The 18,364-nt window shown below is 37.9% G+C and overlaps 1 protein-coding gene across 1 annotated transcript; it reads left to right on the top strand.

Annotated features, from left to right (window-relative positions):
- Window positions 1-14,199: 14,199 nt before the first annotated feature.
- LOC130740156 (transcription factor MYB39-like) lies at window positions 14,200-16,177 on the top strand. The gene is made up of 3 exons (XM_057592664.1): window positions 14,200-14,558; window positions 14,919-15,650; window positions 15,903-16,177. The coding sequence occupies exons 1-3, from the start codon at window positions 14,293-14,295 to the stop codon at window positions 15,937-15,939; spliced, it is 1,035 nt and encodes a 344-aa protein (XP_057448647.1). The 5' UTR covers window positions 14,200-14,292; the 3' UTR covers window positions 15,940-16,177.
- The last annotated feature ends 2,187 nt before the right edge of the window (window positions 16,178-18,364 follow it).

The raw sequence follows: 18,364 nt of genomic DNA, 5'->3' as shown, positions 1-18,364 counted from the left end.
TGTCTAGAAAATGTTTTGAAATATTTGAGTTTGCATAGTGAAGAAAAAAAACATGTAGTAGTACAGTAAATGTTATCTACAAAAAAGTTTTTTTTAATGTTTGATCATTATTAACTACATTATTTGGGATCCTTCAACTAATGTTTATATAAATTTTATTTTTTATTTATAATAATGAGCTTTCATTATTTGTATTTATATTAAATTCACATTGATTTGTGAATAATTTTTTATCATTTACACAATTTTTTTGTGCAAGATTGAGTACTATTCACAAAACTTTAATCAAAGACCACAAATTGGTCAAAACAAGTCATTCACTTTTGACAAAGTTCTAATAAATCTTATCTGAAATATTTGACAGCTTCGAATGGGTAGATGACACACAACAATAACTGGTTATTATTTTAACCATTTTTCATACGACATTTTAGTCTATAGTCAATTGCCTATAATCAATAATCAAAGTGCCTATAAAATGTGATTGTGAAGACGGCTGTTCAGCCCTATAGGCTATAGCTAGAGACTAGAGTCGTCTAACTATATGGCGGCTCTCATCCGAAAGTACTAGTAGTCTCTGAGTTTATTTTTAACTGTTCAGTAAGAAAGAAAGAAAAAAACATATTCAGACATCTCTAGTGTGCGTAGGCACGGTTAAATAAAATCAATTTGTATACTATCTATTTAAAGAATATTTTTAAATGTAATTTTTTCATTATAATTTTCACTTTTATGGTGAGGTTAAGGACCTGACTGAAATTTTATTGGACTAAAGTATTTTTACAATTGTGATGAGACTATTATTTCATTTTATGGTCAGCACACTTAGCAGTAGATAGAAACTGATCAATGAATGCGGGATGGTTAATTTTACCAAAGGAATAAAAATAACTTCAAAAACAATGGTTGAATTTATTGAAATGAATAACTGTTTATTTAGAAACGTATACATGGTGGTACACTTTTCAAGGCAACCAAGAAGGAACGTATACATGGTGAATGATAACAATGTCATGTGATTATCAAATTCAATTGAATTATATTAATCTAATTTGTGTTGAACTCTAAGTTATATTCCTAGATAGTGATCGAGTAGACACGTACCTCGCCACTACTAATGTGTGGTGGTTTGACTTTTCAAGGCCCTTCTCACAACTAAAGTGCAAAAATTTAAGCACATTGAGAAATAAAAGAGAACAAACAGAATAGAGATTTGCCAGATCAGAGTTACTTAACTTATAATATATTGACATTGTTCTTATATTAGGTATATACCGTTAGAACTTATAATACACATAAACACGCATTTCTTTAAATTAATTCAAATTAAGACCTACCAAACCTTCGTTTTAAGCTAGGTAACTTTTTTGAGGATGTTCCCTCTCATGCGTAAGAAAACACGTTACGTATTAATCCCATGTTTCCATGCTCTTCAAGTTGATATTTGTTACTGTCGAAAGAGACAAACAGATCGAGCGTATGCATATGTGGCATTTCTCATTTGAGGTAACCAAGTTTGATCAGTTAATTGGTTCATAAATCTCATTTAATTTAAAAGGGTTTGGTATTGGTAGAGTCTAGATATATACTCTATATTGGTTCATTGATCCTTAATTTCAATATTACCATGAAGCCTTTTGACTTTTGTAATGTTGAGTATATTATATATACTATATATCTGGTTGGTTATCCAAATAAGAGTAAAAAACATTGAAAGCTAATGAGGTAAGAAGTTGAAGAATTGCATTGCCGGCATATCTTACCAAGTTCATATTTGCCCATTGACAAAATCTAGGTTGTGATGTCACTCCTCTTTGAAGATCATATAAAACCTCGACCATGTATTACTTTTGAGAGGTCAAAATCAAACCGTGATCAATATGTCAAGCATTTTTCAGTAAAAATAAAAATAAAAACACATGTATATGTGTCCTGTATTATTTTTTTGGGTTAAAACACCAATATTTCCAGTGAAACAGTTTATTCGAGTCAAGTAAAATTTATCACATGAAATACTCAAACTAAAGACTTCTATTTAAACTAGAATAATTTCTCGTCAATTAATCTAAATGCTAGGTGGTGTGTCTCTGAATTCTTGCACATGTGATGAGGGGTTGGCTTGGTGGGGTGAATCGTGTTTGTAAAAGGCCTTAGGGTTCGAGGATGAAGTGAGTCGTGTTTTTCTATTTAGAGCTTATAATCCAAGTCAATAAAGGATCGTGGGATCGGATCGGGATCCCACAATCCAACTCCAAATATCGGGATCCCACCACAATCCGTTGTGATTTAAGATCCTAGTCGCGATCCCGATCAAAATGACTTGGACCAAACCAATGACTTTACTCAGATCAGTTATATATATTAGGTTTTGCTGATAAATTTTAAAAAATTGAACTAGATTAAAATTTTATTTTACCTCAAATCTAAACCAACCAAACCCATGAGCACCCCTACTCAAAACTTTAACGTTGTGTGTGTATGAGTCATTTCACTTTTATATTATTAAACACTTTTTTTCATTCAGTGTGAGACTTTTCTTATTTTCACGCTTCCCTTATGTGGAAGTTGTTGGTTGTCGATAAATCAAGATTGCACCATCATCTCTGATATCAAAGTTGTACTGTTATTGGGCTTACAATATTTGTGTCATGTGGGCTTACCGAATTTGTACTATAGGGCCAGGCGACCCATGACCCGAACGGGTCAAAACTTCATAATATATAAAGGAAACACCGCCCATGCGGTGGGAGATCCAATACTTTTTACTCATTTTGTTACTTTGTCTTGTTCTACTTTTATTGCCTAATTGCTTAGCCCTAACCGGAGATTTAGACCGGAACATTGGCGCCCACCGTGGGGCCGAGGAATTCAATCCTAGGCTTCAAACTCACTGAAAATGGTGAATCGATCTGGAGCAAACGGAAGGGACAATCATGTTAACCATGAAAATGTTCCGCCCGACATTTTGCAACAGATCATGGCGGATCTAACTGATCTTCGTCAACACAATCAACAACTGCAAACTCAACTTGCTGAGATCAACCAAGATCGGGGCTTGCATGAGGGCGATCGTAGAATGGCAGAGATGGTGGTAGATTTCCAACCGTTCACAGAAGACATTGCAAACACAACTGTTCCAGATAATTTGAAGACTTTGGTACTTGATTCTTACTACGGAGATTCTGACCCCAAGGATCATTTGGTGTATTTCAACACCAAGATGGTTATTGTGGGCGCTTCAGATGCTCTGAAGTGTAAAATGCTTCCTTCAACTCTTAAGAAGTCAGCAATGACTTGGTTTACAACGCTCCCACCGCGTTCAATTGCAGGGTTCATGGATTTATCGGCGAAATTCTTGTCCCAATTTTCAACTAGTCGCGCCCAGAAAGTGACTCCAGCAGCCTTGTTTAATTTGCAACAGAGGCATAATGAAAGCCTTCAATCCTTTATGGGGCGTTTCAATCAATTGTCCGTGCATTTGGAGGATAAAATGCCCGAAATTTGCATTGCGGCTTTTGAATTGGGTCTTCAATCAGGAAGTTTGAACAGCAGTTTGAGTCGTAAGCCCGTGGAGACAATGGCGGAGTTGCGAAGCAGGGTACAGGGTTTCATTCGGGAGGAGCAAAGTGATCGCATAAAGAGAAATCGTAAAAGTGCGGCGGTAACTGGCCAGCAACAGCAGTTAGATTCGAAAAAGGCGGTGGTTAATGATCAGCGTTCGGGCGGAGCGGTTACAAAGGGAGAGAGAGGTTACAATAATTCAAGTCGTTTTGATAACCGCTCTAATTTTCGCAATCGTGCTCAGCCTTATGGAAATCGTGGTTATGGATCGATGACGTGGACCAGAAACCAACAGGACAGGTCGACTCCACTCGCGGTCAATTTAACTGAAGCATTGCACATGTGTCTGGAGGCGAACACAATTCGTTTTCCTAAACAACCAAAACGCCCACCAGGCAACGTGGACAGGAGTAAGTGGTGTGAGTACCACCGAATCGCGGGACACAATACAGATGATTGTTTTACCCTAAAGAAAGAGATTGAGGCATTAATAAAAGCAGGCTACATGCGTCAATTGGATGGGCGAAAGGAGTCGGAGGGAGCTGGAACCTCAACGAAGCGTGATGATACAGGGAAGGAAATTGAAGAGTCTGAACCAAAGAAGCAAGCTGGCGCTGAAACTAAAGGGCGCATTCATTCTATATTTGGGGGATTTCGAGGAGGAGGTATGACTAATTCTTCAAGGAAAAGGTATGTTCATTCCATTAATGCTGTCTATACAAACGATTGGGGAAGTTGGGGAGTCAATCAGCCCGATATTACATTCACTGTTAGAGATTTTGAGGGAGTACAACCTCATGAAGATGATCCCATTGTGGTGATGTTAAAAGTTGCTGATTACGAAATTGAGAGGGTACTGTTGGATCAAGGGAGTTCTGCAGATTTGATATATGGCGATGCATTTGAAAAGTTAGGGCTTACGGAAACTGATTTGTTACCGTATGATGGGGCATTAGTTGGTTTTTCTGGTGAAAAAGTATTTGTTAGAGGATATGTGGAGCTGAATACTGTGTTTGGTGAAGGTAAAAATGAGAAAGCCTTTGCCATTAAGTTTCTTGTGGTACAGTGCACATCGCCGTATAATGTGCTTATTGGAAGACCATCGCTTAACAAGCTTGGGGCGATTATTTCAACAAGGCATTTAACAGTTAAATATCCATTGGATAAGGGCGGAGTTGGAGCTTTGAAGGCTGATCAGGTGGTTGCTAGGAAGTGCTATTCTGACAGTTTTAAACAGTATGGTCACATGGGAAAAAGAGCAGTGAAGGAGGGACATAGAGTTTTTGGAGTTGAGGTTGATCAAGATGAGGTTAGTTTGGACCCAAGAGAGGGCTTTTCAGATTTTAAGGTGACTCCAGAAGAGGAAACAAAGACAGTGAAGGTGGGCGAAAGGAATTTGAAGGTTGGGGTAAACTTAACTCCAATCCAGGAAAGCAGACTGGTGCAATTGTTAGCTGAGAACATGGACTTGTTTGCTTGGAGCGCCCAAGATCTTCCAGGAATTGATCCAGAGTTCATTTGCCACAAATTGGCATTGAACCCTGGAGTGAAGCCGATCGCCCAGTTGAAGCGTAAAATGGGCGAAGAGAAAGCATTGGCGGTGAAAACAGAGACTAATAAGTTAATTGATGCAGGTTTTATAAGGGAAGTGAAGTATCCTACTTGGTTGGCTAACGTTGTCATGGTCAAGAAGAGTAATGGAAAATGGCGAATGTGCACAGATTATACGGATTTAAACAAGCATTGTCCAAAGGATTCATATCCATTGCCGAACATAGATAAGTTGGTGGATCGGGCTTCGGGATTTGGAATGTTGAGTTTGATGGACGCGTACTCGGGCTATCATCAAATTCGAATGTATGCGCCAGATGAAGAGAAAACAGCATTTATGACGAACCAAGCGAATTATTGTTATCAAACCATGCCGTTTGGGCTTAAGAATGCAGGAGCAACTTATCAGCGATTGATGGACAGAGTCTTTGAAAAGCAAGTGGGGCGTAACATGGAAATTTATGTGGATGATATGGTGGTCAAGTCAGAGGAAATGGGCGGTCATTGTACGGATTTGGCTGAGGCTTTTGGAGAAATCAGGAAGCATAACATGCGTTTGAATCCGGAAAAATGCTCTTTTGGAATTCAGAGTGGAAAATTTTTAGGCTTTATGATTACTCGGAGGGGAATTGAAGTTAATCCGGATAAATGCAAAGCAATTCTAGAAATGCAGAGCCCAACATCGGTGAAAGAAGTACAGAAGTTAACAGGAAGGATTGCGGCCTTATCACGATTTTTACCATGCTCAGGGAGTAAGGCGGCTCCATTCTTTCAGTGTTTGAGGAAGAACAAAGCTTTTCAATGGACAGATGAGTGCGAGCGGGCTTTCCAAACTCTAAAGGAGCATCTAGCTAAGCCTCCCATATTGTCAAAACCAATTCCAGGTATTCCGTTGTCAATTTTCATTTCCATATCAGATAATGCTGTGAGTTCTGTCTTATTGCAAGAATGTAAAGAGGGGTTGAGAATTATATATTTTGTGAGCCATGCTTTACAAGGGGCTGAGACAAGGTATCAAAAAATAGAAAAAGCTGCACTAGCTTTAATTATCACCGCCCGAAAGTTGAGGCCTTATTTTCAAGGTTTTCAAATCAAAGTCAAAACTGACTTTCCCTTGCGCCAAGTACTTCAAAAGCCTGATTTAGCAGGGCGTATGGTTTCTTGGGCGGTCGAATTGTCAGAATTTGGTATAGTATTTGAGAAGAAGGGACAAATAAAGGCGCAGGGCTTGATAGATTTTGTGAATGAGATGTCTCCGGAAGAAAAAATACCAGAAGAAGTGGAATGGTTCTTGTCTGTTGATGGGTCATCAAATCTGAAAGGAAGTGGAGCTGGTATAGTTTTGGAAGGACCAGGTGGAGTAATTATAGAGCAATCTCTTAAGTTTGACTTCAAGGCGAGCAACAATCAGGCAGAATATGAAGCAATAATAGCTGGGGTGAGGCTTGCTTTGGAGATGAATGTACGTTGTATTGTAATAAAAACTGATTCTCAGCTTGTGGCGAATCAGATAAAGGGAGATTATCAGGCGAAGGATGTTCAGTTGGCTAAGTATTTAGTAAAGGTTCAAGAATTGTTGAAGCAGATGGACAAGTTTCAAGTAAATCATGTTCCGAGGGAGGAAAATACAAGGGCTGACATATTATCCAAACTTGCAAGCACGAAGAAACCAGGTAACAACAAGTCTGTAATTCAAGAGACTTTGAAGGGTCCAAGTGTGAAGGAGGATGATGTTATGGTGGTTACGGGCGGAGCAGCATTAGATTGGATGGATAGAATTCGAATGTGCCTAGAAGCGGATGGGTCAGATTTAGCTCTGTTTTCAAAGGACCAAATACGAGAGGCGAGTCGTTATACTATGATGGGCGGACAACTTTACAGGAGGGGCGTAGGAGTACCGTTGTTAAGGTGTGTTAGCAAAGAGGATGCAGAAAGGATTATGTTTGAGGTGCATGAGGGGGTCTGTGCCAGTCATGTAGGAGGAAGATCTTTGGCTTCGAAGGTGTTGAGGGCAGGATTTTATTGGCCAACTTTAAAGGGCGATTGTATGGAGTATGTTAAGAAATGTGAAAAGTGCCAAGTTTTTGCTGATCTTCACAGGGCACCTCCTGAAGTTTTAAGTTCAATGAGTTCTTCATGGCCATTTGCAATGTGGGGCGTAGATATTCTGGGTCCATTCACTCCAGCAGGAGCGCAAGTCAAGTTTGTTTTGGTGGCGGTGGATTATTTCACAAAGTGGATTGAAGCAGAGTCAATGGCGAAGATAACAGCTGAGAAGGTTAAAAAATTTTATTGGAGGAAGATAATCTGCAGGTTTGGAGTGCCAGCAACCGTTGTTTCTGATAATGGAACACAGTTTACAAGCAAGAAGGTCAGAGATTTTTGTGCAGAGATGGGAATTGAAAACAGGTTCGCCTCAGTGGAACACCCACAATCTAATGGGCAGGTTGAAGCAGCAAACAAGGTGATTTTGAATGGTGTGAAGAAGAGATTGGGCGAAGCAAAAGGATTATGGGCTGATGAATTGATCACAGTGGTTTGGGCTTACAACACAACACCCCAATCCACTACTGGAGAAACACCTTTCAAGCTTGCTTACGGAGTTGATGCAATGATTCCAGTGGAAATACAAGACATGACTTTTCGAGTGGCTACATATGAAGAAAACCAGAATCGGGAAAATGTTCTAGTGGACTTGAACTTGGCAGATGAGGTAAAAGCAGAAGTTCGTTTAAGGGAGGCTGCAGTCAAACAAAGGTCAGAAAGGCGTTATAATACACGAGTGGTGCCTAGGAGCATGAAAGTGGGTGACTTGGTATTACGCAGAAAGGCAAAAAGTCCAACCGATTCAAAGCTGACACCTAACTGGGAAGGTCCATACAGAATTCTGCGAGATTTAGGGCAAGGGGCTTACCACTTGGAGGAGTTATCTGGGCGCAAGGTTCCAAGGGCATGGAATGCACAACACTTGCGCTACTACTACAGTTGAAGTTGTGTTCTGTTTGTTTCGTTTCAGTGTGTTTTTATTCTGTTCAAAGACTACGTCGTCGTGTTCATTGTTTGTGGTTTCTGTATTTGCTTAAGTGTCAAGACTATGTGGTTTGTCTATTAAGACTTGGTAGCATGCACTCTTTTCTCTACCCATTAGGGAGAGTTTTTAACGAGGCATGATGTTAAATTTTAATGAAAAAACAGGTATGTACTCTTTTCTCTACCCCAGGCGGGAGAGTTTTTAATGAGGCATAACCTTTAAAAATTTCTTGAGTGCTTTGTTAGCATTTAAGTTACTTTTCAACTTAGGTCTATCAATTGGGCGATTCCAGACAATTGAGAAAGAGTAAGTCTCTTGAAACTAGAGCGTTTGGCCACGAATTCATAAGCATAGCCTTAACTTGGATTAAGCTTGTCCAACTTAAGCACAAAGTCTCCAAGCGAGCAAATTTCTATATCAGAACAAATTGCGCTTCTGATCTTTTTATTTTTGATTCACTTCAAAATACAAAGGCCTTATGAATTCAAAGAATAGTTGTTAAAGAAAAATCAATTTTTTCTTGATACAGAAAATTTGATAAGCCCAGGGCTTTGAGTTTTGTAAGAATTTGTCAAGCCTTCTTCATAAGGTAGACAACTTGTTAAGATCAACACCTTCGTGGATAAACGAATCCAGAAGAAAGGTATTTTCGCAGTACATTATTTTCATATTCTTATACTGATTACAGCAGTACTTTAAGTTTAGAGAACACAATAACTTTTGAGTTAGATTACTGAGTTATTACCTTTTAAGAAGGAATGGGGGATTTTAGAGGAAGATAAGTAATTTTGAAGCGTAGACTAGGGGTGACACTTAGATTTTAAACTTAAGCTTTGTTGCATTAATACTAGAGGGGGGCGTTACACTTAATTGAAAGCGGGAAATGCAGGAAATAAAAAGCAGGAAACTAAGTCAACCGTTTGGTATAAGACCAACGGAAACAAAACATCATTTCAGTTTTTCTTGGGGAAGGATCAATTGCTTTCCCCTTCGCCCTCTTTGTTGTTGTTGTTGTTGTTGTTCTCCTTGTCTTCTTCTTCTTCTTCATCATCAAAGTTGGGCGTGATTAATTTTCCTTCAATGATCCTAGCATAAGGATCAACGCCTTCAGTCTTGATAGGCACGTCAGGATTTAGGAACAAGATTTGCTCCTTAGCTTTGTTAAAGCCAGCCTCAAGTTGGGAAAGAATGGAGGCTTTCAAAGATGCCGTTTCGGCAGTAAGATCATCAACAGTCTTGTTCAAAATTTGTTTTTCCGAGGCCAAGGAGTTCGCCGCTTCCTTCAATTTTTGTGTTTCTTCTTCCTTCGCCTTCAGTAAGGCTTCACCTTCTTCCACAGTCTTTTTCAATTTTTCAAGTTCTAAAGCCAGGTCAGCGGCTTTCTTCTCGTTGGCTTTGTTAGATTTTTCCAACAACTTCATTGTGGACTTCAGCTTTTCATTTTCTTTTTCTCTATCTTCCAGCTTCTTAGCGTTAGAAAGCCCATCAAAGTGGCTGGACTCAATTTCTATCATCTTGGAAATGGCAGCAATTTCCAAACTTTTAGTCATGACGGCCTGGCAGGCTTCTTGAAGCCCAATTTTCCTCATCTTTTCCTTATCAGCTTCAAATACAAGGTTGGTCTCCACAAGAGAGTTGAAGTTGATGCGGGAATCCCATAAGGAAGTAATTTCTTCTGAAGTCATGTCCTCGAATTCTTTCAGTTCGTTCTTCCACGAGGGAGGTGGAGCGCTTGAGGAACCATATTGGTTCGCCCCTTTGGTTGTGAATTTTTCCAGCGGAGTTTGAATGGTGGCTTTCTCAGCAGCCTTTTCCGAACTTTGGTTTTTCTTTCTTCTTTTTGGGGCGGGATTCTTCTCCGTCTCAGAGTGACTCCCTTCAGGTTCGGTTAGGGACTTGGCAGGAGATTGCTTTTTCTTCAACGCCTGTTGCTCGCGGCGGAAGCGGAGAATATCGTCTTCAGAAAGGCGAGACATCTTCGCTGCAAAATGTAAAAGCAGAAAATAGCAGTTAGGAGTTTTGCATTAATTTTTGGGTGAGTCATATTAAGAAGAAAAATGTTCTTACCAACAAAATAGGATAAGTTTCTTTTCTTGAATGCTTCATAGAAATCATAAAGGTTCAAATGAATTGTGGATAAGAAATCAACCTCATATTTCTCATCGGGGCTAAGAGAGGATTCGGGAATATTATGGATAAGTTGGGGCTTATCAGTCCAATAGAAAGGGAATCGTGGGGTTCCGTCATCAAAGTAGAAGACATCTTTACTTTCTTCGTTTTCCTTTATTTTGAAAAATTTGGATTTCCAGTGTTTAAAATTACTCCTAAAGAGAGTAAACACCCCACGCCCCCTGGCAGAGGATAGGGAAACATATTCGCCCTTCACCTTCATGCCGGAGGTTTCGAAAAAGTAGAAAAACTTCTTGCAAGTTGGTATTATGCCTAGGCAGACACATAATAATTCAAAGGCTCGAAGGTAAGCCCAACCATTAGCAGAAAGCTGGGTAGGGGCGATGTTCATTAAGGTTAAGCAGGAACAGGTAAAGTCAGGAAGGAGAAGTTTGTATTCAAGGTCTTGGAATAGGGTTTTGAAGAGGTAAGTGTGATTTTTCCCATTCGGGTCAGGTTCACCGAAACAACAGGGTTCATCAGGGGCGTAGACGACTATATCTAAATGTGTATCATTACCGTCAGCCCTAAAATTATATTGGGTTATCAAATCCATCACTTTGGGAATAGTGTGGAAGTCGCTGTATCTAGTAGCAATTGATCGTGAGATCCATAGGGAGTCAGCAACTGGAAGTTCTTTACGTTTCTTAGGTGATTTACGAGGATTTTTGGCAACCATTTTTGAGAGCGAAGTTTCCTGAAAATTAAGAAGAAATGGGGTTTGTCAAGTAGGAGTTTTTGTGTGTAAATGGTGAAGTAGGTTGGGTGAACAAGTTCTAAGTTTTGGGGAAAATTATTTATCCTTAGAGAAGTGATGGAGTGATTTTAAGTTAAACAGGAGAGACAGGATAGTAAAGTTGAAAAGATGAGTAAAAGTTTGAGAGAAGAAGAGATTACCAGGACGAGAGGTGATAAGATCTGGAAGGAGATGGGAAGCGTTTCTGGTGAAATTCCCAGAAATTCTTCAAGTACTCGAGGCAAGGCAGTGAATATTGTTTAGAATTATAGAGAAAGTTACTAAAAAGTTGGGAAGGTAGAGAATGGTAAGAAAAGGATTTCGAGTCACGTTTTATAGTGTTGGTGGGTTTCAGGCGCGTCGATTCATCTTTAGGCCGAATCGATGAACTTTGAAACGTGTCTCTTTAGGGGCCTTTAATTTTTACTTTGAAAACGTTTCGGGAAAGGGAACGGGTTTGCGTGTGATAGAGTTGAGAATAGGTAATTATTACTTTTGTGCCGTTTGATAAGAGTTATGTCAGTGGAAATTAAATGCTGAGTGGAGGTGAATTTTGGGAAACGTCAGGCGTCGTTTCACCATGGGGTTTCAAATTTCAAAATATTTGCATATCTTATCTGTGATCATGGCAGGAATATGACAGTGAAGTGACAGGAAAAGATCTCAGTTAGAATCTTAAAAGAGAGAGCAGGTGGAGTAATTTCAGTAATCGATAAGGGCGAAGCTTCTTTTCGTTCGCTGAAAAAGGCGAAGCTTCCTTTGCTGGTTACAAGGGCGAAGCTTATGTTGTTTATTATGTGACATTTTTTGCATGTAACAGTTACTTAAGTTTAGCGTTACTGACTTTATATGTTAAAGGGCTTTGAGTATTGTATTGTGGGCTTACTTAAAAGACACGCTGCCCCTTAAAATGGCTTTTAAGCTTAGGTGTCTTGTGGGCTTGTGTACTGTTATTGGGCTTACAATATTTGTGTCATGTGGGCTTACCGAATTTGTACTATAGGGCCAGGCGACCCATGACCCGAACGGGTCAAAACTTCATAATATATAAAGGAAACACCGCCCATGCGGTGGGAGATCCAATACATTTTACTCATTTTGTTACTTTGTCTTGTTCTACTTTTATTGCCTAATTGCTTAGCCCTAACCGGAGATTTAGACCGGAACAAAAGTTATGTGTGCTTTTCAAAAAGAATCCATAGTAATATCGTGGGGTGGAGCTCTCACTTCTATGGCATAAGAGGAGGTTTATATTTTTATACACCACACTGGACACCATATATCAATGAATGACATTACATTTTTTTTTTTTTTGAAAGCAGAAATTTATTGATAAAAAGAAATGACATTACATTTTTAACCAAATTTTTTAAGGCTATGAGCTACATGAGCTTCATTGTTGTGGAATGGGAGGATGCACAAATATACTTTTATGACATTAGACATCATACTAGTGAAGGACACTATAACTTTCACTAAACACTTTAAGACTAAGACTAGGTGTGTACATGGGGCTTTCGGTACGGCTGTGGCATGAAATTAAAGGAGACATAAGATATACTTTTATACACCACATTAGTGATGTACACTGTATATAAGTTACACAAAACTTGAAAAACAATGTGAGTTTTTTCACAGCTGAACATTTTCTTCTTTTAAATCTACTATATGTAAGACTTCTCATTTTCCCCCTTAATTAAGAAATACCTTGCAGAATTCTCAACGTAAACAAAGTTAGATTTGACTGATCTGAATGTCTCCGAAAAAGTTTCTTTGGAGGTATCTAACTCCTGATGAGGAAACACTGTTCTGGCGTCTGAGAAATTTGAATGAAAAAGGCGATGAACCCTGCAATGAGGACAATTCATGGGTGTGGAGCAGGTGGAGACTGCTTCAAGCTTTAGAATTAAGTATTAATCAACAAGACGTGAGTTTATTGGTCATCACCATGCATTCGATCTATGCATGCAAATGAAAAGAAAGGACAAAGCTGATGAGCACACTGATGAGAAAATCAGTACCTCATCAGATATTATTATGCGTGAAGAAATTAAGTATCCTATGTTCTATGGTAAGGAAATTAAACCATCTTGCACTATACGCAGAGAATTTCCAATGTCAAAGGGAGCAGTTTATGCACTTTCTGCTGTTTTTACATGTCGTATTTCAGATTTTTCAAATTTTTATTTAGTTTTCCCTTCCCTGTCATTCAGAAAAATATGTACTGCAGAGGACATTATCATCTGGGTGTATGTTTGAAAATATTTTCTACATCAACTATGTAGCATGGATATGGAAAATAGCATCTCAGATTTATATATGTACCTAACTAACCATAGGTATTTTTTTATCGGTCAAAATTTTTTCCGGAAATTTAATCATGGACCTTTCCCTCAGTAGTTCATATGTACTCCAACTCTTACCACTTAAGTTATCATTCAAACCTTATTTAATAACTATGAATCAGATAAGTATTAATGTGTAATTACCTAAAGCTAGTTTTAAACTCCGTCATGCATGGCGCTAGATACGTCATGCCACACACCATTATCCTAGGTACATTCATACAATATCTCTGTTATGCTTCAGAAAACCTCTACTTTCATGTCTCGTTTGTATCGCAAATCCTTAAAAGTTGAACCAATTGGTCAACCCCACAATATGTTAATGATTTATAAGTGTGTTTAGACACATTAACTAAGTTAACATGAGCACATTCACCTCAATTCATAATGTTAAGTCTCACTTGATTAGAGATATGACTAGTGAAGCGTATATAAAATGAGAAGACAATTCTCACATCTTGAGCTAACTTTTAAAGTAGAATTATGCCTATATGAATCAATGTGATTTTCAAACCACATGTAACATAGGCACCACAAGAATTTCATGGAACTTGCCTTGCTTAATTAAACGACACCTATGCTACCTAATCCCCAATTAATTTCATATAGCATCAATATTTTTCTGCAAATAATTTTCCCTCCTTTGCTGAAATATGCCAAGGTTGCGTGTGCCTCATTTGCCTAGTACGTGTTTCTACTTTTGATCCTGAATTAACTAAATGTAATTAAAAATTACAATAATTGCATCACTTGTTGATTTTGCGTATACAGTTGCACCTATAAAACCACATATATCAAGAGCTACATATGCTAAGTTCCTAACATAGCTTTTCTTTTGGAGCAGACAATTCTGTTAAATATCTGTTATCTATTATTCTTTCTGTTGGAAGTTCTGCATTATGGGGAGGTCACCGTGTTGTGATAACGAGAGTGGTGTGAAGAAAGGGCCATGGACACCAGAAGAAGATGAGAAGCTGGTTGATCATATCAACAAGCATGGCCATGGCAACTGGGGAACACTTCCAAAGCGTGCCGGTTTGAATAGGTGCGGCAAGAGCTGCAGGCTAAGGTGGACTAACTATCTCAGGCCAGATATCAAGAGAGGCAAATTCACTGAAGAAGAGGAGCGAATCATCATCAACCTTCATTCAGTTCTTGGAAACAAGTATATATATCTTCCCTACTTTTAATGCATGTTTTAGTTGGTAAAGACATACAGATTTTGCGGACATACACCAGTCCTACGCATTAGCACGGGTTTTTAACCACCAAAACATTTGTGGTTGTTAAACACTGACGCTAATGCGTATGTATGTCTGCAAAATTTTGTATGCCCAACAATCATTTTTAAATAATTGATTCTGAATGCAAAATCAATTCTTGAAAGAAACTTCAGTGAGAAGATACTGAATGTCAAATTTGGTTGAGGCAAAACAAATTGATACTAGTTGACATGAATTAATGTTGTGCAGCTTAATTAATTGATATAAGTAATATGTGCTAATTACTTTTATGTTTGTGTTAGGTGGTCGAAGATTGCAGCCCATCTTCCAGGAAGAACTGATAATGAGATCAAGAATTTCTGGAACACTCACATAAGGAAGAAGCTTCTGAAGATGGGAATTGACCCTGAAACTCACAAGCCAAGGACTGATTTCAATCACCTCATGACTCTTTCACAGTTGCTTGGCATGTCAACAAACATGGGAAATGCTAATTGGGGCAACAATAACCCTCTTGGTGATATCACTCAGCTAGCCAAGTTGCAACTTTTGCAAAATCTTATGCAAATTATGGGTAGCAACAATTCACTTGTGAACATGGGGAACCCTCATAACCTCTCAGGAATTCCCAGCCTCAACCCATTCAATGTGTTTACAAATACCCTTCAAGCTAAGGAGCCATTGGTTTTGAGTGGTGAAGAATATGGAAACAATGGTTTCTGCTCTCAAGCACAAAGTGGGTCCCCCTCTCAGCAGGATATTTCAAAATCAAGGGCAGATTTTGTTGATCAGGGTTCATATAATCCACAAGTTCTTGATCATAACAAGAAAATTAGCAGCACTACTTCATGTGAAAAACAAGAAGAAAAATCATCACTTCCTGCATTAGTTGAGGGAACCTTCAACCAAATAGACAATTGCTATAACACAGCTCAAACATCCACAGAGTCACCTTCTAATACAAACCTTGATGATTGGGAGAATTTCCTCATTGACAATGAAACTAGTGGTTCCTACTGGAAAGAGCTTCTAGAGTAAGCCCTAATTTTCATATGATTTGCTTTGCTCAATTGCTCTAGCTTCTAGTTGCATAAATTGCAGCTTCACCAAAACTCATAATTTTCAATCACCTTATTTTTTTCTCAGAATCAATTCTGTCAGCTAGAAGCTATTTTTAGAAACTTATATTGATTGTTGCTTCAAAATCAATTATAGAAAGATATTCAAACTTGTTAATGCCTTTTTCCTTCCTTCATTTACTCAGATATTTCCTTTTCATTTTGCAGCTTGACATCCACTTCTGCGTCGCCAATTTCTTGGTAGAAGAATCACTGATTCTCTTTCTGCATAATCTCATCAAGAAAGACCTATTGCTTCATTCATTCATGGCTTCTATTATTGTTTAGATTATTTCAAATGTTATACATAGGAGATTATAATAACTGTACTTTCTGTACAAAACAACAAGATACACTAGCATATTGAATATGGAGAGTATAAATTACTAATGTATGATTCTTATGTTCTTCAGACAAACTTTACTGGGTTGGTTCTATTGGTAGCTTTGTTAGAATTAAAGAAACATATAATTGTATTGCAATGCAAAATTATAGCTATTTCTTTCAATATCTCTTCTACTCTTCTGGTGATCTAGGACTACATATAATTATATTCTGGTTATATGCATGTTTGAAAATTGATTCACATGAGAAATTAGCTTCTGACTTTCAGAATTGATTCTAGTAAAAAAAAAGAAGCTAATCTAAAACAGAGTATATTTGTTTGACGCTAGAGTCAACGCACGTGATTTCACGTATCTCAATACAATAACAGAGATGCTAGAATTTGTCATATTGCGTTTAACTTGTATCAGAGAAGGAGTATTATAACACATTAGCTTTAATGTAATGTTTGCTTTGCTGTGTTAAAGTTGTGACAAATCATGTATCGTCTAGTTGACTCTCTCTGCAGTTAATGGTTTAAGTAATCCAGATCGTTAAGCTGTTGACTTTTACTATATTGTAGAAGTCCACCTTGTCGCAACAATTTCTTGCCAGCTAAAGAAAATTTGCACTGTTAATTAAGTATCACATCAAATGATGAGCATAGAAACCACAAGGTAGAAGCTAATCCATGAAAATTATTTGTCATTGAATATTATGATAAAAAAAAAAGAAAAGGTGCAAAAAGGGCACATCCAGGGCAACCACCCATTTGTTTTCAAGTTCACTACCGCATTAAGATAATGTTTTAGGTAGGCTTTACGATGCAACTTGTTATTAATCAAGGTCGACATCACAAAAGTTATCCTTCATTCACAAGATTAATTTGTTTTCTTGGACAATCGTGACTTGATGAATTGTCTAGGTAATTGATTCTAACAAGAAATCTCATCTTTCTGTATCATGTGGAAAAGCAAAAGATAAATGGTAATATGGCATGTCAACAGAATTTAAGGATGAGATTACAAAAATGGCTTAAATGCATTTTTGGTCCCTAAAAATATAGCATATATTGGTTTTAGTCCCCGGAAATTGTTAACAAGCTTTCCAATGCAAGTTCAGTTAAATTGAAACTATTTCCCCAACCCCTATATAAATTGAAATTGTTGTCCTATTGCAAAATATAACAAATCATAACACTCCATTGTTTAGGGGTGTTCATCGGATTGGATTAGTCTGACGAGATCGACAAACCAAACTAGGGGTTGGGGAAATAGTTTCAAACCCCTACTGAGATCGGTAAACCAAACTAGCAGATCGACAAACCTAATCAAAGCATGGTGCTCATCAGAACCAATATTTGATTATTATGCAAGTTCTTTTTTGCGAGATTAGGTTTGCAACTTTGCATCATCAGCTTGACATATTGGGACCCCTTTTGAGAAGGTGTAGTTTTTTAGTTGGTTTTTGTTTTTCATTTTCTTTCACCTTTGGTGTAAAAAAGAATCTACAACTCCACCAAGACAACAATATTTTTTAACTCTTGTATTGTGAAGATCATCTTTTCACACAACATATTTAGCCTTCCGTCACGGATGAAAATTCGCAAGTTCATTTGAAAAAACCATGGTTAAAGCTTACACCATGGTCATGCTGCGATTTACTTGTCACAGTGCAAGTGGTTGTCAAGCTCAAGGGCCACAGTTTTGCCAAGTTTAAGTCACGACTAGTTCAAAAACTTAAGGCGATGGTTACCTTTATACCACATGAGAAACCGCTAAATGACAATTGTGGCCTTAACCCGCCTTATGAAACCGTGGCTTCGGAACTTTCAGCCACTATGGAGATGAGAAAATAGAAGGATTATGTTTGGCGTCAATGCATTGTGCTACGATCAATAAAGTCACTGCAAATGTCAATGGAAGGGTTTTATTCTTTTTTCATTTTCCATTGGTTTGACATAGTATACTCTAATAGTGTAGCTACCCAGAGTCAGTTCTGTGATAGTCATCATATATTAGATTATTGACTCTGATTGGTACACTACACTATTACAGTATTACTAAATCAAACTAATGGAAAATGAAAAAGAATAAAACTTTTCCATTGAGATTTTGGTGACTTCATTGAGCACAACACAATGCATCGACTCAAAACGTAATTCTTCTATTTTCTCATCTCCATAATGGAGTCGGAACATGAGCACAAAGGAAACTCAATGATAAACAAATACAAGGCAATTGTTATTAGAAAATAAAATGAAAACTACCAATCATACACATTAACTATTAAGAATCCATATTTTA

This window comes from Lotus japonicus, chromosome 2 (assembly GCF_012489685.1).
Source record: "Lotus japonicus ecotype B-129 chromosome 2, LjGifu_v1.2".
In the NCBI taxonomy this organism is placed as follows: domain Eukaryota; kingdom Viridiplantae; phylum Streptophyta; class Magnoliopsida; order Fabales; family Fabaceae; genus Lotus; species Lotus japonicus.
This window is presented reverse-complemented; position numbering and strand designations above follow the sequence as displayed.